The sequence below is a fragment of the Lemur catta genome, chromosome 15, assembly GCF_020740605.2.
Source record: "Lemur catta isolate mLemCat1 chromosome 15, mLemCat1.pri, whole genome shotgun sequence".
In the NCBI taxonomy this organism is placed as follows: Eukaryota; Metazoa; Chordata; class Mammalia; order Primates; family Lemuridae; genus Lemur; species Lemur catta.
In genome coordinates, this window is record NC_059142.1 from 52,829,971 (window position 1) to 52,851,654 (window position 21,684).

At 46.8% G+C, this 21,684-nt stretch overlaps 1 protein-coding gene and 1 long non-coding RNA gene across 5 annotated transcripts in view; one reads left to right on the forward strand and one right to left on the reverse strand.

The window, feature by feature from the left end:
• Positions 1-21,684, reverse strand: part of RNF157 (ring finger protein 157) — a 78,416-nt gene that overhangs the window by 7,465 nt on the left and 49,267 nt on the right. For 2 of the 4 annotated variants that reach the window (XM_045525732.1, XM_045525733.1), the window contains exons 3-18: positions 20,113-20,201; positions 15,704-15,850; positions 15,148-15,265; positions 14,648-14,714; positions 14,304-14,347; positions 13,528-13,575; positions 11,581-11,652; positions 10,889-11,048; positions 10,584-10,696; positions 8,037-8,275; positions 7,082-7,190; positions 5,288-5,399; positions 4,640-4,812; positions 4,306-4,371; positions 3,378-3,426; positions 1,493-1,603 (exon numbers count right to left, since the gene is read on the reverse strand). In XM_045525732.1, the coding sequence (XP_045381688.1) occupies positions 1,493-1,603; positions 3,378-3,426; positions 4,306-4,371; positions 4,640-4,812; positions 5,288-5,399; positions 7,082-7,190; positions 8,037-8,275; positions 10,584-10,696; positions 10,889-11,048; positions 11,581-11,652; positions 13,528-13,575; positions 14,304-14,347; positions 14,648-14,714; positions 15,148-15,265; positions 15,704-15,850; positions 20,113-20,201 (1,717 nt within the window). Of the gene's footprint in view, positions 1-1,027; positions 1,604-3,377; positions 3,427-4,305; positions 4,372-4,639; positions 4,813-5,287; positions 5,400-7,081; positions 7,191-8,036; positions 8,276-10,583; positions 10,697-10,888; positions 11,049-11,580; positions 11,653-13,527; positions 13,576-14,303; positions 14,348-14,647; positions 14,715-15,147; positions 15,266-15,703; positions 15,851-20,112; positions 20,202-21,684 lie in introns of those variants that run through there. The other 2 variants (XM_045525730.1, XM_045525731.1) reach the window with 1 other exon arrangement.
• On the forward strand, positions 15,696-19,562 carry LOC123620479. Its single transcript, XR_006728856.1, has 3 exons — positions 15,696-15,778; positions 18,418-18,449; positions 19,521-19,562. It is a non-coding gene; the product is annotated as an uncharacterized LOC123620479 (long non-coding RNA).

The window sequence follows — 21,684 nt, forward strand, 5'->3', positions numbered from 1 at the left end:
CTGAGCAGAGGCAGGGAGGACAGTGCTGGCACAGAGTGAACATGAACTTTCATACTAAGTCCAGATAACATAAATGAGTTTAAAAAATAAACAAATCAGACAGACAGATTTACATTTGACAAAATGACGTGAAACACAAACGGACAGACAGAAGCAAGGTCAGGAGTGGGAGGGCAGGGAGTGATGTGGACCCTGGGCCCAGCAGCCCAGTCCAGGCCTGAGTGGCAGCAGGCTGGCCACGTGGTCAACGCTCCCCCCTCCCTGCTCAGGCAGGAATAGGGTCTTTCCTGGGCCTGCTCGGGAGAAGCAGGTGAACTGATACTGCCTCTTTCGGCCTCACTGAAGATTAAGAGACCTGGGCAGTAGCTTCAGGACAAACTGAAGAGAAAATAACTTAAGAGCCCTTTGAAAGGCTGGCGAAAGTGTCTCCTGAGAACTCCAGCTTCCCCTGCCACAAGCTTGTGTGGGGCCAGAGGGTGCTGGGACCGTGTCTTGCACAGGCTGATGGAGAGTGGCAACCACCGGAGGTCATGTGGCTCCAACACCTCCAGCCACGTCGCCGAGCGAGTAAAGCACTGGACCCATGATGTGGCTGCTCTGAAGCTGATGTCAGTCTTCATTCAGGGAATGTTTAAGAGGATTACAGTCGGTGCAGTGTGAAGGACAATCTCTGCAGTGAAACTAGGAGGGGACATTTGACTGAGTCCACTTGGGCAAGATGTGGCTTTTAGAAAAGTGGTTCTTGGAGCCCTTGAATGAGCACATGGAGTAGGAGGAGGTCAGTGCTCAAAGTGTGAGTAACATGGCTCCTTTATAAGGAATTATCACAGATTCAGTTTAGTGCCACAAGAAGGAACACGAGGCACCCTGACAACCTGATCAAATTTAAAGTTGGGGCTCCAGAGAGCACAGTCACCTCCGATCCCAGACCTCTCCTTTGGGACCCAAATCTAGCATGTACAATGCACATGGTAACCCAAAGCTCACTGGATCACAGAGCCATTTCCTCGCCTATAAAACGCTGGCTTTCACACTCCTCTCTGATCCTAACTGAAACATGTTTCTTCTAAGGAGCTATGGCGTCACTTTTAAAGGACTCAGGCCATCTTTCCAAGACTTTCATGTAGAGGTGGTGTTTTATCTACTTAAACTTCCTGTTGATGAAAACAAGACCAGGCACCTGATATGGTATCGGCAAGATCATGACAGCGGGGGTTCCAGATCAGGCCAAATCATAAGGAGAGGAAGTTTTGCTACTTTCTTCCTACCCTAATATTCTCACTCAGAGCAGGGGTAGCTCTCTGCAAAAACCTCAAGGACTCTCCCAAGGCCTTCTCACTTCCTTTCAGCAACTGGTCTCCAGCACTCAGCACATCCTGGAACTTTTGGGCAAGAACTGCAGGGCAGGAGATGGGTGTATCAGGGTAAGAGCAGGGGTAAGAGCAGAGGGATTGTCTCCCACCAAGTTCATGTTCAGCAGACTGCCACTCACCGGGTAAGCAGACCTCAGAGCACAGCTTATTGTCCAGTGCTTTCACGCTTGCGATGTCAAAGTCATTGTTATTGTCACACTCCATACCTAGAAATGCGCATGTCCTTTGGCCTGTAACGGAGTTAATGCAGTTAGAGAGGGACTGGCTGTGTTTTTCTCGCTTTGCTGTCCTTAAAATAAAATCTTAAGGATGGAGACAAAAAAAATCAAATCATATGTTAAAAAAAAAAGACAATAATTAAGTGGGTAAAGAGTGGACAAAAAGGGAGTCAAATTGTGCGGGCATGTCTGTGTTCTTGAGCTCTCCTGTTCTGTTTCTCTAACTGGCACCTTTCCATCTGCTGTCCCCTAACAAGTCAGATCACCGAGGACGCTGCAGGACACAGGCTCCACTGAGGACACCGCAGAGAGCAGCGCCGGGCAGAGGCCAGGCTGGCACAAGCTGGAGAAGGCCAGGGAGGAGTCACCCTGCTCATGCCCGTGTCTGCCCTGGGCGTGAGTTGGGTGTGTTTGGGACCATAAGTCTCTGCAAAGTACATAAAATAACAACTAAAGGTCTTCAGTTCCATAATTTTGCATATCAGTCAGAATGACCACATGCACAAAATTATGACTGAATTTCCTTTGAGACCTGAGTTGTTATTTTGAGTATGTTTTAAGTGACCAACCAGAAGTCTAAAGACATGTAAGAGGGGAAGGGAAAAGTTTTAGAAGTGACTTTTTCAAGTTTCCCTCTTTTTTTCTTGGTGAAAAGGAGAGAAGAAAACGTAAATCTACCACGTGGGCTAGGGAATGGCAGGTGACACAACCTGGCCACACGGAACTTTTAGAAGCAAATGTTTTATGGGGGAAACAATCGCAGAGGGTAACTCTGGAGTCTTGAGCACGGAAACCATTGGCCGAGTTGGTGAAGCTCCAAACCCTCCCGGGCTGGTGCGTGGGAGCTGAGGAGCCCACCCCTGGCGGCCACCTCTCCCCAGGCTCCTCGGCCAGGCGGGAGCCGTCAAGCCCGCATGCACCTCCTGACCGGCCCCAAGCAATGGCCAGCGCTAAAGCAGAAGCAACTTGGATGACATCTGCTGGCACGTCTGTGTCCAGGCCGGGGCACACGTGTGCTCTGGAGGTGCCCCTGCGGGAGGCGCCTCATGCAGCACAGGGAAGAGTCAGGTGCCAGGAACACGTGGTGTTCCCTGCACAGGGTGACTCTCCTGCCCCCCCTTCTTCCTCCTGCTTCCCTGCTCTGCAGACCACTCCTTCTCTCCTAGCCGGACTGGAAATAAAATTCTTCAGCTGAAGGTATAGCTGAGGCCTGGAGTGCGCTAAGGAAAACCATCGCGTAGCCTACAAAATACTGGCGTAAGCTGAGCTGCTGAAGAAACTTGGATCTAGCTCCTCGCCCCTGCCTGCGGCTCCTGAGAGCCCTCTTTTACAGGAACGTTGACCAGTTTCCTCATTAGAGCAAAACCCGACCAGCTGCCAAATGATCCTCTGTCCCCAGTGAAGACACTGCCACTGCTGCTCAATATCTGAGCTGCTGCGGCAGCTCTGCGGGACTCGGGTGGGAGCCTGTGGCAGGGAGGCTGGCGATGGGACTGCCCGGAAGGCTTCAGAACCCACTCAAGGTAAACACAGAGCTACATGTGTCTTCTGCAGCACCCTAACCCTGATGTCCTTGGCTTCGAGTCCCAGAAAGAGCTGGGAAGGTCACTGAGGTCATCAGTAGCCTGCTTGCTTTGCTATGCCATCAAGAAGACAACCTGTCTGTCCCCCAACAGCCACACAACTGGCAGTGCCACTGAGTCACACAGGCACCTCTTTCTTTACCTTTTAAAGAACACCCAGGAAAGAAACATAAAAAAAGGGAACAAAGGACCAGGCCTTTTACCGTCTTCTTGTGTGGGCGATCCATCCTCTTCCTCTATAACATCATTTCCCTAGGACAGAAGGAAGGCCCCATGAGTCTATATGGCAGCAAAATGAGGAAATCGATTGACTAAAACAGAACTAATCATCCTAATGGCATCGAACTCCAGAGCCTATGTCAACAGCACACATTTCCCACCATGTTTGACACGCCCAGGAGGCAGAGCAGAGGCAGACCAGCTCCGTGAGGCACGAGGGCCTGCCGGGATGAAGTCTGAGCCACATGCCAATATACGGTCTGTCAGGAACACCCTTGTTAATAGCTTAGCTGATATGGTTTCTCTAAGGCCAAGATAAAAGTCATTAAGTAAAAAAGCAAATCTTGAGATCAAAAGACTTTCAGAAATCCCTTAGGGTCCCAAACTCTATCCAGATACTACTTTGAGAACATCTGGTCCAAGGAAAGTTCTAGAGCCCTCACTGTGAGCTAGTGCTCCCAACACTCCATGTACACCGTAGTCAGGGCACTTAACTTCTCACATGAACTGTAGTCCTGCCTGCCTGCTGGACCGGGCTCCTGTTTGGGCACAGTGGGTCAGGGCAGGCAGAAACCTCGTACTCCGAGCTCTGTCTGGGCCCCAGTCCCCTTGTGTAAATACTCACTAGATGGATGAAGGACAGCACATTCTCAAGGTCCAGCGTCTGGCAGGAAAAGTCCCCCCCTGAACCCACTCCACACCCACCACACTGGAGCCGGTGCCCTGCTCACCGGATATCCACAGGCCGGAGTGCGGCTGCCCCTATGTCTGCCCACCGTCCACTTCTAACTGATCCAGGCCCGCCACCCAGGGAGGCTCCTCCAGCACGGCCTCCCGCCCTGTCCTCACTGGCGTCCCCAGCCAAGGCCGGCGGGTGCTCTGGCTGAGGGAGGGCGCTGCTGTCAGGGTTACCTCTGCATCCTGCTCTCCGGCTGGGAGGCCAGCAAAGTTGCTATCTGGAGACTCTGCTGGCAGCCCCTGCAAAAGAGCAAGAGTCCAAGGGCGCAGTTATTACAGACTCTCCTATCAAGCTCTCAACGACAGCAAACCCAAACCCACGTCTTCTTCAGTACAAAATTGGTGCCAAATAGAAGAGTCCGATCTGAGGGACGACCCTGTTTTGCACGGCACTCCTTCCAGCACCTTGGGGGGTGACACAGCCCAGCCTGCAGACCTTTGATGAGGCCACTTTGGACACATGCACAAAGCACAGAGAAGCCAGGGCGGCCCCGTGCCCTCCCCTTACCTCTCCTTCTTCTGAGGGGGCCCTGCTGGCAGCCCGAGGGGAAGGGAGAGCCTCTCCCTCCTCTTCAGTGCCGGGGGCGATGTAGGAGCCGGACATGGAGGACACGGTGTCAGTGCTGATCTGGGAGGACGCCATGGACATGACAGACTGGGCCAGACTGCTGCTGGCAGGGCCTTTGGAGACAGGGGGTGGAGGAAGGGGCCTGGAGGTCAGGCAGGGCTTCTGCACGGTTCCTGGGGAGCAGAGCTCTCGCCCTGCGCTCAGGCCGTGAGAAGTACATCTTGCCCTCCCCTAAAAAAGGTTTTAGGTTTAAGGTTTTCCAAGATTCTCCTCCTTTATATTTTGGAGCTCAGAACTCGACCTCAGGGACCAGGGATTTGCTTTCCCCTGTCATGATGTTAAAGGAAACCTCATGATGGCAGGGCTGGGACTGAGAACTGGTTCTCCTCCAGCGACAGGCAAGCCCTGTCCCACCCTTCTGCTGCTGTAGGAGAGCAAGGCCCTCCCCTCCCAAGCTGGGCCTATGTAGCCATGCACCTCAGGTGCTAGCTTGCTGCTCCGAGTCCATTCCCAGAGGAAATGCCAGGACAGCTGAGGACGCGGTTAAGGGGAAAGGACAGGCAGCCGCTCCCTTGCTCCCCCATGTACCTTCTGGGGAGGAGATTGTGGACGAAAGGGGTGTCCCCGTGCAAGACGACTGGTCAATAGCTCCCGATGATGACAAGGTGAAATTCTCACTTTCTGGAGTCACACCACATTCCTGGGGAGCGTGGGGGACACAAGGGGACATGGAGTAAGCACAAGCCAACCGTGCTGGAGGAAACGGGTTAGGGTGGAGGGGTGGGTCAGGGTAGGGATGAGAGGAAAGGGGACACTGGGAGGGACTATGTGGCATGCGGCTTCTCTTCTGTCTTCACTTCTCAGCCCAGGCCTGGAACGACCGTCTCCCAGGGGAGGCACCGACTTCAGTCAGCACCTCCTGCCTGAGGCACAGCATCTGCCGGGGCTGTACAAAGACTGCAGCTCAGGTGACACAGGTCACCCAGCAGCTGTGACATGGGGACACCCCAGGTTTCCCCAGGATTATGATCAGCTTTCCTTCTGAGGGAAAAGAATACAAAACCAGCAGAGGCCTCACTGCCTGCGGGAACTCTCCACGTGGATGCCAAGATGGTTCCAGCTCCACCATCTACTAACAAAACAAACTCTGCCTCGGCTCCCGCCTGCTGCTCCTCCCACGCCCCACCTCTGATCCCGACCCCCTGCCGGGCTCCTGGGCACACAGCCTCACCCACTGGCAGATGCAAAGCGCCACTGACTGTATCTCCATAATCCTCCTCCCTCCAGGTGCCCTGCTTTTGGCTAGTTCCAGCATGGGCTGCTGAAGCCGTTCGCTAGCTGGTCTGTCTCCTGTCTAGTCCAGGCCACACTGCTCTCAGGGGGCCTCAGGAAGCAGAGCCCTCAACTGTACCCCTGGCCTGCTCCAAGCCTGACTTCCGGCCCGGCCTTTGGTGCACTGTCCCCTCCACCTGGATGTTTCTCTTCATGACTAAAAAAAAAATTTCAAGATTCAGCTCAAATGCTACTCCTTATAACAGTTTTTCTGATTGCCTCCGCTTACAATAATCCTGTCCATCTCTGCTACAGCACTTTATTGCCCTTGTTTTGGGCACACTTTTTTCTAGACTTAAAATTCATTCATTCATCCATTCAACAAATACTTATTGAGCAATAGCGACATGCCAGGCATGGTGCTGCACTTCACGCACCTTTCCTGTCCCAGCTAGACCTGAGCTTCTAAGGGCAGGGACCACTTTATTAGCTTCCTATGCCCCGCTGTGCCTAGCTCCTGCCCTATGGAGAGTAGGTGAGTAATAAACCTCTGTTAAGTAAAGTATGTGAGGGTAGAAAATTCCAGTCTCCTTCCACTCCACCACACTGGCCTCCCAGCACCTCCCCCAGGGCTTTCACTCGCTGTCCGCAGGCCCAGAGCCTCTCTGCTCAACCGTCGGTACAGCTCACCTCTCACCTCCCTTGGTCTCTGCTCCTGCTCCAGTTTTTAAAAACGGCACCCCCACGTCTAGCCTCCACACTCCCTTCCCCTATTCTGCTGCACGGCACCATCCGACACACGTACATTTTTTTGCTTATTGTCTTTTGTGTCTACCCTCACCCCTATAGCAAGTATAAACTCCACGAGGGCAGGAAACTTCGTAGCTTCCCACTGCTACTATTCTCAGCATATGGGACAGTGCCTGGGAAATAATACAGGCTCCAAACAGTGTTGAGTAAATGAATCTAAGGAAACCTGTGCCACCACGTCAGAGGATGTTGCAAAGGTGTTTGATGAATGAATGGAAGCAGAGGGACCTGGAGAGCCATACAGGTAGGAGGACAGTCCCTGGAGTCCAACGCCCAGGAAAGGCGAGGAATGTAAATTACCTCTCCGAGATGCTGGGCTGACGGTCTCTGAGAAAGCTGTGTTTCTGACTCACTGCAGGAACGCTCATCCTCCTCTTCATGCAATATGGAAGAATTTTGGGAAATGGATCTGTAAAAGTCCAGAGGGAAAAGCAGCTATATCCAATGTCCATTTAAAGAACAGAACTTACCCTGCACTCTAGCTAAGCAGACCTCACAGGAAGAGGACAACTGCTGAGAAGAGGAAGCTGAAGGGGAAACCGAGATCTTTTCTGTTTGTTTGTTTTTGAGATGGGGTCTTGCTATGTTGCCCAGGCTGAACTCAAACTCCTGGACTCAAATGATCCTCCCGCTTCAGCCTCCCGAGTGGCTGGGTCTAGAGGCTACCACACCTGGCCGCAAGGACTAGGGAGTGGGAAAGAGCATGAGGGAGGGGCTGAGACCTCTCTACTGGGCGTCAGAAACTCTTAAGTTTTACCCTTAGCTCCTTCAATGAATTGCTGTGTGAACTTGGGAAAAACTGCTGACATTTTTAGGGTCTCAATATTTTCATCTGTAAAATATGCTCCTTTACTCTGCCACAGAAGCCTTACCATGGTTTGTGCCTAGGGATCTAAGTGTTTAGGAGGTACAGGTCACAAGGTTCCTCAGTGTTTGGACTCAGCAATGCTCCCAATGGCCTGAATGACCCTGTGCAAGTGCTCGAAGTCCTCTTCCCTATACACCTGTCCCTTTCTCGTGAAAACAAGAACACTTAAGAGGTTTGTCTAAGCCAAATGCTCCTAAGTACCTACATACTATCTTATTTTCATCTCTTAAGGATGGGATAATCTTCCCGCCAAGCAGCTGTGGGAACAGCTCAGAGGGTCTACCCTGCCCTGGGGCCCCGGGATGTGAGCCCAGGGGGGGGAAAGACGGGTTGAAAGTGTCTCATCAAGGATCCTGGGGGCGACAGTGTTGAGTGCTGGCTACTCACTTGGAGAGACTCTTTTTGAGCTTGAGTCCTTGGTTGCTGCAGTCAGACAGGCGGTCAAGAGGGGAGAGCGCCCTGGCAGGGGGCAGGTGGCCATCGCTGCCATACGATGGCAGCATTCCTGAGAGGTGGCCATCTCCAAGCACATGAAGTGGAGGGACTGCTGGGGACGGGGTGAGGGGCCCATTGAGGGCCTCCAGAAGAGACACCACTTCATATCCTGGTGGGATATTCTCTGAGGACTAGGGGAATCAGAGACAGATTAAAAATTAATGATTTTGGTTTTTGTTTTATGGCATGATTATGATCCTGACTCTACAATGAAAAAGTGTTTTCTTTTACATCTGATCTGGGGGGTCTGGGAAGAAGAGCTTCTGCACTAGAGGCAGAGGAAAGGTAAAACACCAAAGAACCACACATTCTAGATCCTGCTTGTGAACTTTTTCTTAATAATCTCTATTTTTTCTGCTTATAATAGAAATACATGTTCATTACAAGAAATTTGGAAAATACATAAAGGTAGAAGGAGAAAAAAGTCACCAAAAATCAAATCACCCAAAGTAATTTTTGTTACTAATAGCATTCTGATGTATTTTCTTCCAATTTTTTTCTTTGTGATGTTTACACAGTTATGATCAATCTAGAAATAATAATTTTATATCCTGCTTATTTCACTGAACATAAAATTCTTTTTTTAAAATTAGAGACAGGATCTTGCTATGTTGCCCAGGCTGGTCTCAAACTTCTGACCTCCAGTGATCCTCCTGCCTTGACTTCCCAACGTTCTGGGATTACAGGAGTGAGTCACCGAGTACAACCTCTCCTGTGTTTTTGAAACCTCTTCATATTTATTCCCTTTTCATAGATCCCATAAGTTTCCTAACTATTCTATTAGTGCTGGGTATTTAATTGTGTCCAACATGTCCTATTGTAACCATGTTTGAAAGAATATCCTTGTATATAAGTCTTATTTCAGATTATTTTCTTGTCATTAAATTCTTAGATCTTAGATTAGGAGGTATAAATGTTTTTAAGGCTCTTGATATATATATCAGTTCTGTCTTGTTTTGTTCAATAAGCAATACAGAATACCTTTTTGGAGTGTTTCCCTGCCAGCACAGAGAATTTTTAAGAAGGAAAGGTGAAAAATGGTATCACATTTTAATTTGCATATCACTGATTTTTAATGTAGTTGAACGTTTAGAAAACGATTAACCAGCTATGTTTCCTCTTTTGAAAATTTTTTGTTTATATTCTTTGCCCATTTATCTAGTGCTTGATTCAATATGAGCTATGGCAAAGATATTAGTCTATCCTCTGATACATACATTGTAAATACCTTTTTTTCTTTTTAAGAGGCAGGCTCTCAATCTGTTACCCAGGCTGGAGTGCAGTAGTGCCATCATAGCTCACTGCAGCCTTGAATTCCTGGGCTCAGGCGATCCTCCCACCTCAGCATCCTGAGTAGCTGGGACTACAGGCTCACACCACCATGCCCAGCTCATTTTTAAATTTTTCATAGAAACAGGGTCTCACTATGTTGCCCAGGCTGGTCTTGAACTCCTGGCCTCAAGCAATCCTTCTGCCTCAGCCTCCAGAAGTACTGGGATTACAGGTGTGAGCCACCGTGTCCGACCTAAGTACTTTTCTTTTAAAAAAGCAATCTGTTGTTTTCATTTTAATATTGGTCACCTTTTAGACTTCTGAGGTGTTAAACTTTTTACATGGTAAAATCTAGAGATTCTTTTTTTGTAGTTTTTCATTGCTTTCAAGCTTAGAGTCCTCGCCTATCTAAAGCCAACTAAATAATCATCTATAACTTATTCTAAATTTTAATGTTTGGTTTGCTGTGCTTTTAATATAGTTAATTAGTTACTCTAGCTGGAATTTATTTGTTATCTGGTAAGGAGTAAAGTGCTAAAGTGATTTTTCCTTCCTAAATAGCTAACTGATTATCCAAATACCATTCACTGAATAATAATCTCTTCCACCGGTGGGTTAATCTAAAGAACAACAGTATCTGCTATTCTGTAACTGCACAGCTTTGAGGTTTTACCCTAACACTAACACTTCCACTATGGAACTGAGGTCGATTATCTTGTGTACTCGGCTCCCAGTCATGGAAGCCATGAAATGGAATAAAGAAAAACAGTTACTTTCTTCAAGGATTCAGATAAAGACAGTAAACTGTACTCAAATAAAAAACAATCTCTGCTTGTTTCTGCCTGGGGGAGTTCGAGGTGCGCCCCACTGGAGTGGAACTGCAAGCAGATGGCTCCAGGAGTGGTAAATATTAACTGGACACCATGTTCCCAAGGCGGAAAAGGGAGGTTTTAATGACCTGTATTCAAGTTTCCATTGTAATATTGGTTGGTTTTAACAGAACATGACCTCAGCCAGCCTACTAAAGACTTCAGTGTGCCAAGGTTTAATTCCCTGCTGCACTGCCATGTAAAGAAGGATAAAAGGTTAAAAAAAAAAAAAAAAGCCAGCAAGGAGGACCCTAGAGATATTTGCTTCAGAGGGGCTGTGGGTCCCAGCGCAACTTACTGAATGCTCCTCAGAGTCAGATGTCTGGGCTGAGATGATGGGGTTAAAGCTGGTGGGGGATAAGGGGCCCAATTTTTTCCTCATGGCTCGGATCTGAAGCAGTGCGCGGAAGGCTATGAGGAGGAAGATAGCGATCAGGACATCCTGCTGCAGGATTAAGGATGAACAAGAGCCCAGACAAACCGCGATCCCCCCCAGCGCTCACAGGCTTGCCAGCCCCAGTAGCGGCCCGTGCTTCAGGGCTTTGGAAGTGTCCCCCCTGTCCTCACCCCCGCCCTCCGTGCCCCTGTGGCTCTGGGGCTTACGCAGGCGGCAGATGGGGCAGTTGTTGGCCTGGTAGCGCAGGGTGTCTGCGCAGGTGTTACAGAGGCAGAGGTGGCGACAGGGCAGAATCAAGGTGTCCCGGACGTCCGAGAGACACACCACACACTCGGCACTGTTGTCGCTCACTTCGTCCTCAGCCACCTGGCCAGGGAGACAGAAATTTAGCCAGAGACACAAAGCCCTTCGTGTCCCCTACTCTGTTTACCAGGCAGCTTGGCTGAAGAGACAATAAGGACAAAATCTACACTGACATTGGACTTTGTAGTTTACCCAATGTTTTCACCTACTTAGTCTCACTGCTTCTGGGAAGAGTTTTTCTAAAGTTGAGAGGATGGGACTAAGAACTCAAGCTCCTCCTATGAGGCTCAGACCTGGTCCCCTCTGGCAGCGTGAACTGAAGGGACCCAGGAGGCCACACAGATACAGGAGAAAGGGCAAGGAGAGGACCCTGGTGGGAAACCCGGTTGGACAGAGCTCCGCAGCACAAGAACGAATCCAACCAGCCTATTTGAAAATGAGGACATTTTCAAAGTGAGATCAGCATAGTAATCTGAAATGAGGAACAATACCCTTCTGGGACCCGATTCCAGAGTTTGGCTCATTAAATTCCTAGATCCTGGCTTTATCTCTGCCTTCTGGGAAGAGTACATTCAGAATTTTGGATAAAACTTGCCTTAGAATCTTGTGTGTTGTACTTGTTTTCAATTCCATAGATCTCCTGAAGGAGGTAGCTGACCCCATCTACCTGAACAGCAAACAGAAAAGTTCAAGGACAGCCTGACTCTACTGAGAGACAAGGGTGAGACCTCCCCACACCCGACTCCTTTGGTAACCAAGGACTACTGATTCACAATGAAAAAAATCAAAGGCCTAGACAAGTAAAGGATGCTTTTATTTACTTATGTTTTTTCTTTGAAAGGGGAAAGAAAATCAAATGTTTAATTCACCCACCATGTTATACAACGGGGAACATAAACTTTCACAAATGCAACAATAATACTTGTACTGCATCTTACTATCATGGGCAGTTAAAGGCATAGACTAGAAAAAGGATGGAAGAGTATGTATCAAAACATAAGTGTCAGCTATGTAATAAAATTTAAGTTCAGCCATTACAGAAATAAAGGAATGGAAAAAAAAGAAAGAGAAAAAGAAATGGGCAAGTTAAAAGGGGGGATTGTACACGCAAAGGGAGACAGCAAGACCTTGAAGGAAAGGCTGATAGTGTGCACCCCCATGAAGCCACTCCATCCCCAACGTGCAGCAAATTTACCCCTCTTGGCCCAGTTCCTTAAAACCCCAAGTGTCAATGCCCATCCCACTCCCACTAGCCTGAGCCACGTCAGTGCTTAAGGTGGCCCTGCCCTTGTTTCCTTTTAGGAGCCCACTCCTCTCTTCTGTCTTGCCTCTGTTCCCAGCGATCCCTTCTGTCTCTGATTTTATATTGCACCTTCCAGTTTGACAGTCTGTTGCTAATGCCGATCTAGCAACAGAAAAATAGATAAAACATTTTGCTTTAGCTACACTAGCCTCTCCATCCTACCCAGGCCTCCTGGAGAACTAGGCATCCCCCATGAGGCAACTCACCAAGGCCTGGCCTGCCCAGGTAGTACCCTGGGCTCAGGATCTGTTTCCTCCTCTGCTTCTCTTAAAACTTGTTTTCACCTAGTGATTATATTGGAAAGGACATTATCGACTAATTTATACTAAGGTATTAATGACTACTAGTGACCTCATTAAAAGAGGGGTGAGTACTTAACCCAAAAGAGTGAATAATGTAGAATTTCAGATATTTATCACCCATGTTGAAATGGGGGCCTTTCTTTGCATCTCAACAAAAGCCAACCCTGCCTCCCACCCAATGGCTCCACACCCTCCATGAGACGAACTACTCCTCACTCACTCTCCCTTGCCACTGCTGCTGGCCCCACTCTCCCCGCCGCCTCCACGAGATCTCCTACTATCTCTGTAAGAGTGGAAAGAAAACTGCTGGCACACGGTGGTGGTTGGGACTTCCAGCAGACATATGCATAAGGTGCTGATCATTCTGGAAGGGGGAGGATGGCCAGCAAATCTGAATTTTCACATCATTTTAGAAAAGGAATGGTATGAAAATTAAGCCAAGGGCTCTAATTACCCTGAGTTGGACCCCAATACTTTATCCTATTGCTTGAAATGTTTCTTGCCCTGGCATTTTAAATAAAAAGAGTTCTGCCTAAACCCAATGTCAGAAGCTAAATCTTATCCTTTCACTTCTCAAGTCCTTTGCTCAAATAACAGCTGTCTGAACACCAACAATTCGGGAATAATCGAGACATTAAAAATCAGTATTCCTTTCAGGCCACCCACGTAGTTTGTAATAGTTTCTCACACTCAAAAGCATTCCTTTATTTCATCTTTGATTAAAAAAAGAAAGGGGTGGAGGAAAAGAAGAGACTTAGCAAAAGAGTTTAAAAAAAAAAGAAAAAGAAGGGGAGAGAGGGAGAGAGAGAGAGAGGAAGGGGAAGAGAGGACAAGGAAAGGGAGGAGGGGAGGAAGGAGGGAGGGAAGGAGGAAAGGAGGGCAGGAGGGAGGAAGGAGGGCACTAACAGACTAACAGTTCTGGTCCTCAAATACTTACTACTTGTTTCTGTTTGAGGGGCTTGACACAGAAAGTTCCGTCTGTGTGCTAGAATGAAAATACGATAGCTATGACAAGGAAGGAGGGTAATACAGTGCCAGGTATCTTTTGTTACTCCTCTCAATTACAGCAGTCTCCCCCCAGCTGCAGTCTGGCTTCCCACGGTTTCAGTTACCCACGGTTAACCACGGTCCGAAAATATTACATGCAATAAGATACTTTAAGACAGAGAGAGAGAGACTACATTCACATAACTTTCATTATAGTATATTGTTATAATTGTTCTAGTTTATTATTAGTTATTGTTGTTAATCTCTTGTTGTGCCTAATTTATACATTAAACTTTATCATAGATGTACACGTAGTATAGGAAAAACCATAGTCTACATAGCATTCCATACTATCCACTGGGGTCTTGGAACATATCCCCCACGAATAAGGGGGACTACTGTATACATGTTTTTGGATTCTCACAGAGTGGAACTAAAGAATTCTAATTCTTACAGTTATCAAGTTATCCAGTGCAACTCTTTCATTTTAAGAAGAGGCGCCCGAGGCCTAAGCAGTGGAAGGTCATGCAGCAAGTTGGTGGCAGAGCTGGACTGAGACCCAAGCGTAGCCCCTAGTGTGACTGTGATGCTCTTTCAACACCACCACAGCCGCTCAGGCAAGCCCATTCTGCTGAGCTCAGGCAGCCAGCAAACTGTGGTCACGTGTGTCCCCACGTGAATGAAAGGGCTAAACATGACAACGCGAGGCCCTCTAAGGTTACTTACCTTTTCAAAAGTACCCAGCAGCACATGGCAATGGCCAAAATATTCTGAAAGAGACAAAAGCACACGGATGAAGAAAGCCAAACAACGCACATCGATGCCCACTACCTTCCCCAGCCCCTGCAATCTGGCAAACCAAATGTGCCAGACTGTCCCCAGAAGGGGCATGTTATGTAACCCTCACTCTTCACGTCAGCCCAAGTAGCTTGAGATCACAGATGGGAGCGCATGCAGAAACTGCCCGACTGACCCACAAAGAAGGCGTGTTGTTCTGCGGTCACAGCTGCTGCCAGGGCTATGCCACAAAAGGGGACTGTGCACGGCAAAGCAGACAGAATCGCCCTTACCGTCTCCTTCATCCACCACAGCGTGCACCACTAGAGGGTAAACCTCTCGGTCCAGATCAAAGCCAAGCTAAAGGGGAAGAAAAGGAAAAAAAAAGGAGGACTTTGCACATTCAGATGGTACAGTTACCCGGGGAAGAGAAGTATGTCCAGGAGCACTGATCTCGTCTCTGCTCCTCACTCACCAGCCCAGGTCTGTTTAAGAGAAGCCCATCAGCTTCTTTTAAAAAATCTCATAGATATAAAGCCCTCTAACCTTCAGGGTTTTTTATTTGAGCATGGCTGTCTCAAAGTATCCTAGGCTACTGGCTTATTTTAGAATAGAAAAATTAACAAAAGTAGGTGTATCAATGATGTGAAATAAGCAGAACTGTTAAGGACATGACGAGGTCACAAGGCTGAAAGGTGAGCATGGCCTTTGGGCATCTGGGCAGCCCCTTGGCTGCCAGCCCAGGTCCTACGTCGCTCCCGGGCCCTCCGGAGTCTGTGTGAGGAGCCCTCACCTCCTCCTCGGCCCACTCCGACGGGTCCACCGTATGGGAGGGCAGGCAGAACTGCTGGCACACCCCTCGCTTGTAGTGCACGGTCTCCGACTGAAGGCTGTTGTCTTTTGGAATGTAGCTATTGATACAAGAGGGAGGCAAAACAAAAGTTAGTGTCCAGCCCAGGCGGATCTGACAACTTCCTCTGTCTCATGCCTGTTCTCAATTATCAATAAACAGGCTCCGGCACGGAGAAGAAAGGCCTCCTTTGTAATCCGTTTCCTTTACTCTTGCTTGGAGATGTTGTTAAACTTATCTATTCAACCACACATCCACAGTAAGGTAGCTTAACTGATTTCTAACAGCATCTTAATAAGGACCTGAAGGGCTATCTTGCCATCTGCCACTATTCTAAGAGGGGACAATTTGAAGGGAAAAGGTGAACGAGTAGAGTTTAGTAGAAGAAAATCTAAATTCAGGAACCAGCTCTCACCTGGTTGCAGAAATTTTTTTTTTTCCTCCCTAGGTGAGCATATAAGACATGGACCCTACCTGTCTGGGAAGGAAGTGTTCTTACCTGGCAACACCATTCTGGAACTCCTCGGTGGCCTGATAATAGAGGGTGATGGCTACCCGGGCGTCCGTGTCAAAGGTGAACTCAACATTGTAGTGGACTCTGGCTTTGCCAGCCTCTTCTCCAGGGCTCTTCACTTCTTCAGCGCATCTAGAAAACCACAAAAGACTCAGCATATCAATATTTTAAAATTTATCTTATTTTTTTTAACTGAACCATATATTGTAGCTTTTCTACATGATCATAAACATAGGTCTACATCTTCATTTTGAATGACCATAGAGTACTTTATTACCGACACATTGGGTATTTAGGTGATTTTTGATATTTCACAGCACTACAATTAACATCCTTGTGCCCTTTCCAGACTTTTTTTAGTTTTTATTTTAATCAAAGTTATTAATCACATAGTTTAAATAGTTTCCACACGGCTTGTTACAAAAAACAGCAGGACTTACTTCTTCCCTTTCTTCCTCTTCAGAGGAAACTTCTTCTAGCTGATCATTTTGGTGTTTACCCACATTCAGTTTTACTTATTACCTATTGGTTTCCTACTATGGAAGTGAAGATTTCTTTCTCTTCCCTCACTCCACCCTATATAGGAACTTCTCCATTCCCATGGTGTAGTTATATTACCATTTTATTAGTTCAGGATATTAGTGTCTGTTTTACTGTGTTTATATAAACATTATTAACAGTTCAGCCACAGAGTAATCTATGATTATTTTTCTTTTCCTGCATAACTTATTCTTAGAGTTAATGCTCATCTTGTTTTTTCCAGTTGCTTAGTTTTCTATGTACTCATCACACATTCCGACCAAACTCTGCTGGCTGTCTAGATTTCTCAAGATGTTCAGATGCACCAGGAGCTCTGGCTCCTCCTGGAGCCCTCTGACCTGCTCCCATCTGGACCCTGGCCCTCTGTACCTGGCACACAGCCGTCATCCTGGAACCTCTCTCCCCCATCATCCCGCTGGCTCCCTTTTGCCTCTGTCCCGTGGAGCTCATGTTCCTGCGCCTCCTGTCTTGCTCTTTCTTAGGTTACTCTTTCATGTCGGTGGAGCACAACTTCCACTAGCTTCCTGAAAAAGGGTGTTTGCGGGGCATAAGCTTTTTGAGAGCTTTTGCTCTGGACTCACACCTCATTGAAAGTTTGGCTGAGCAAAGAATTCTAGGTCACAAATACTTTCTTTCTAAAAGACACTGGAACACCTCCTCACCGCCTTATCTTTTAGCTGCCAGTGTTGCTCCAACTCCTTCTTCCTCTGAAAGCTTATAGAAGCTGCTCTTTATCATGCCCTGTGCTGGGCACCCGGTGGTCCTTTCCATTTAGAAACTTGTGTCCTCTGGTTCTGGCAAATTTCCTTAAATTATGTATGTCCTTGATGATTTCCTTCTTTTTATGTTCTGTGTTCTCTGTAAAACCATTAGTTGGATGTAAGACTTTCTAAACTGGTGCTGTTATTTGTATCTTTCCTCTTATATTTTCTCTCTCTCTGCCTTTTTGCTCCACTTTCTAGAATATTTCAACTTTTCTTCCTGCCGTCCTATTGAGTTTTTCATTTCTGCTACTAGGTTTTAAATTTCTAAGAGCCATTTTTTTGTTTGTTTCCTAAATGCTTTGTGTCATTGTGTCCCTGAAATAAAAAGGTATCTTCTCTAATGTCTCTGAGGCTATTAATGAAGTTTTCTTCTTCCTGCATTGCTGTTATGTTCAATTAGTTTTTTTTTTCCTGTTGGTTTATTTTACCACTGTCTTTTATATTATAGGCATTCCTTACACATCTAAGAATCTTTGGTTGTCTGCTCCTATTTAAGAAATCTAAGGCTGCTGATTAGAACTCTGAGTGCACAGCAGGACTTTGGGACCCTGGGCTCCACTGTGGGCTGATCTGGGTCTGCTGAGGGACTTCCAATTCCAGTCTCCTAGATTTTCCTATCCAGGTGGGTCTACGTCCCAGAGAACAGTCTTCCTCTCTCTGGACAAAGGCCTGGCTGCCAGCATTCCAGGGGCAGGGACAGGGGGGCAGGCTGGAGGGCCCAGCATGCAGTATGCCAGAATTCACTTACTCTCTGTTTTCAGTACTGAGTCTGGCCCTCAGCTGTGCCAAGTCCAGAGATTCTCTCTTTTAACCTCTCCAGTGAGTCACGGGCCTGGCTTTGCCAGGGTGTGGGAAGGGCAGTTCTGGCTGTGCTGTGCAAGCGAGGGGATCCAGCTGCCTCTCAGGCAGACTTTCCAGCAGTCCTCTTCGTGCTGGCCTCCCACCTCGACTTCTAGAGCCAACTCCTGAGCCTTGGGGGACAGCACATTGTAAACTGAGCGATTTTCAGCTTTCCCTTCTGCTAGCGCAGGATGCTCAGTTCCTGGGTCTAGCAAGTCATGTAACACTCACCACATGTTTCTAGCTTCTAGAATTTTGCTGCTGTTGCTCCTTTCCCATTCTCCCAATTCTTGTGAATTCATGTCTTTTAAAAATACTTCTATTATTACTTAGCGGGGTTTTGAGAGGAAGCAAAAAAGTAGATGTTCAATCCTCCATCTTTATCTGGAAATCTGAGAATCAGAATTTACTCTATTCTCATAATCTCAGAAAGACAAAACAAAAAATTCCCTTCGCCTAAACATCTATGGAATATCAGGTGTTTTTCCCTTCTGTTATCTTGTTTAATTTTGACAACCACCATGAACGGTAACGTTGAGTATCACTATTTTACAGATGAAGAACCTGAAGCTCAGAGACTCTTTTGAGTGAGTATCCATAGACCTTCTGCTTCCAAGTCTGGTCCTTCTGGTACATCCCAGCCACCTCACTCTACTCTAGAGCTCTGGCCAGGCTGCCACGGCAGGGCCCGGGAGACAGCTTGCGCCCTCAAACCATCTCAATCGAATGTGTGAACGTGCCATATGTGACGAGAGAAACCAAGTGCACAGAGTGGCTGACAGCTGGCAGGCTCCTGAGCCCTCTTAGGCTCAGTCTGCTCTGCTGCTGCAGGAGCTCCCTTGGGGGAGGGGTGGCTGTTCTGCAGCAGAGGAGCGTCTCCCCGTGGCTCCCTCCTCCCCAGAGTTGACCTTAGGGGTGAAGAGAAGTTTAGCTGGGGAACGAGTAGCAACTTCAGGGACAAATAAAATATTGAGAGAGAGAGAGAGAGACAGACAGACAGACAGACAGACAGAAATAGATTAGCGGTGATTTAGGGCTGGGTGGGAAATGAGGAGTGACCACTTAATGGGTATGGGGTTTCTCTTTGGGGTGATGAAAATGTCCTAAAAGTAGATAGTGGTGACGACTCACGACTCTGTGAATACACTAAAAACCACTGAATTGTGCACTTTAAATGGGTAAGTTGTATGGTACATGAATTACATCTCAATAAAGCTGCTATATTATCAGAGGCCGGGTGTGGTAGCTCACACCTATAATCCTAGCACTCTGGGAGGCTGAGGCAGGAGGATTGCTTAAGCTCAGGAGTTCGAGACCAGCCTGAGCAAGAGTGAGACCCCCGTCTCTACCAAAAAATATAAAAATTAGCCAGGTGTAGTAGTGCACACCTGTGGTCCCAGCTACTCAGGAGGCGGAGGCAGGAGGATCACTTGAGCCCAGGAGTTTAAGGTTGTTGTGAGCTAGGCTGACGTCATAGCACTCTCTATCCAGGGCAATGGAGTGAGACTCTGTCTCAAAAAAAAAATTATCCGAAAGAAACTTCCAAATGCCATTAAGGCTGACCTACACAAGGATGAAATGGTCTCTGAGCGATCTTCTTTGCCCATTCAGAAAAATTCAGGACCTCTGATTTCCCCTAACCAAGTTTGTCTCCCCAGGGACCCAGAGAGCCTTAGTCGACATACTGTCTTGGAGAGAACAGCATCAGATTAAAAGTTGCACTGGCTAGAGGATGGCACAAAGAAGGCAAAAATGTGGATGGTAATATTGATGGTGAGGATTAAAAACAACCAACTCAGAGCACAGGAGTTCTGTAGAGGAAAGGCATGAGACTAGGAATAAAAAGAAAACATAAGCAACAAACTAAGGATTTCATTATTTCAAGTTCAAATTTCCTATTTTTACTTTGGCTTGTTGGGGTATCTACAAAATTCCCTTTTTCTCAATAATTCTTCTTCCTTTTTTAAAAAAAAAACAAACCCATAACATAGGGATGATAACAACCGCTTCCACACAAGTCAAAGTTCTTCACAAACAGACTGCTGCATCGAGCTCTGAGCATGGGTGTGGAGGACCCGATCTCAGCAGATGAGCAGCTCCCGCAGCTCACGCTAGAGGCCTGGAGCAGTGGGCTGGGCTGTGAGGCTGGCAGAAGCCTCTGTGAGAGTCCCTGGGGAGTGTGCTGCCACCAGGAAGGAGGGCCCTGCGGCCTGGCCCCAGCCTTCTTGGCCTCCCAGGCAGGGAACTTACTTGACCAGTCTCAGGGTGTCCTTTCGGATGTTGATCAGGCTTCGGAGAGTCTTCACGGGTTCTTGGGGAGGTGGGGCAGCATAAGGAAACTGTGTCAGAAACAAAGGAAAAGGCAGAGTGTGTATAAAGATCGTAACTGTGGCTTTATGACTGACAAAGAATAGTGCTGGGAGGTGAGGTGGGAAGGCACCACTCTCCTAACTGAGGAAACTGAGATTCCGACATACTCAGTCAACCCGCTCAAGGTCACAGCTAGTGGGAACGCTGGGATTCAATCTGGAGTCAAAAGAGCTTGATTTATCTGCTTTTTCCATTATATGAAGATTATTTGGGTCGGTGTTCAAACTTGGAGAACTAATCAAAAACTACTGAAAAATACCAAGGACACACTGTGGCCCAGTTAATCACAAAAGGCTTTTCCATCTGACCTTAGACGACAGGGAGCCAGACCTGCAAGCCCTTTCCTTCAGAGAAGCCATATGGTATCCTAGGAATTTAGGGACTGCAAATAAAAGAAAACCCCATCATGTATACAGAGCTGACGCTTGCAAACAGTGAAGAACAAATTTCCCCTGCAGCTGATCATATAAAGCAGAGTTCTTTAACATGTGAGCCAAGAGTTATTTGGGGGTCATCAGAGGTTTATAGCTTTCTTCATCATTCTGAACCATACACTTTTTATCTCTCTTTCCCCATTTAGACCTTTGGATTTAGAGTTCTGAGCTGATGATAATGAACAGACAAAGAATGGGAAATAGTAGAACATCTCATTGGGAATTGCTTTCAGAAGACCAAGAATGATTTAAAATGTTCCCAGTATCTTATAATGTTATTTGGGCAACAAAGTTTTTTTACATATAATTCCTAGAAAACCTACTGATCTTTGTAGCTCTGCAAAATTGGTTCTCTTAGTTCAAAATAAGTCTACTTCTGTAGTGCTGGTATCAGAAAACAGGACACCCATATTATAATCTAATTGTGCCTTCACAGAGTTTTATTGAATGTAGTTATTTTACTTGGGAAACAATTTAACTATGGTACATCTGATTTACGTTCAGTATGATTGCTGATAATTCACATGTATGAATGTGACCCTTAAAAAAACACATTTAATCTAAATTATTGTCATTTGGATTACCTACTTTGTGGGCATTAAATAGCAACAGTTTACTTGCTTACTGATACATTAAACATATATTCTTTCAAAAATTATAGTTGCTTTTTCTAATTACAAAGCAATACATGTTTAACCAGAAAACTTGAAAACCCCAAAAAAGTATGAAACTAGCCATAATTACGACACTTGGCAATACCAAAGTTAACACTGCAGAATGTGTCTGTCTTTCCAGACAGGACTCTATCTATCTATCTATATATTAACCATCTCTATAACTATGTATTGTTTCAAACTGTACATACTATTTTATAGTCTCATTTTCACTTAGATGTGGTAAACATTTTTAAAGTCTGTAATTTTGACAACATGTAAAGATAACAGCATACTTTATTTAATCAATCCTGTATTACTCAATGTTTTCAGTTGGATTTACTTTTTTTGCTGATATAAATGTT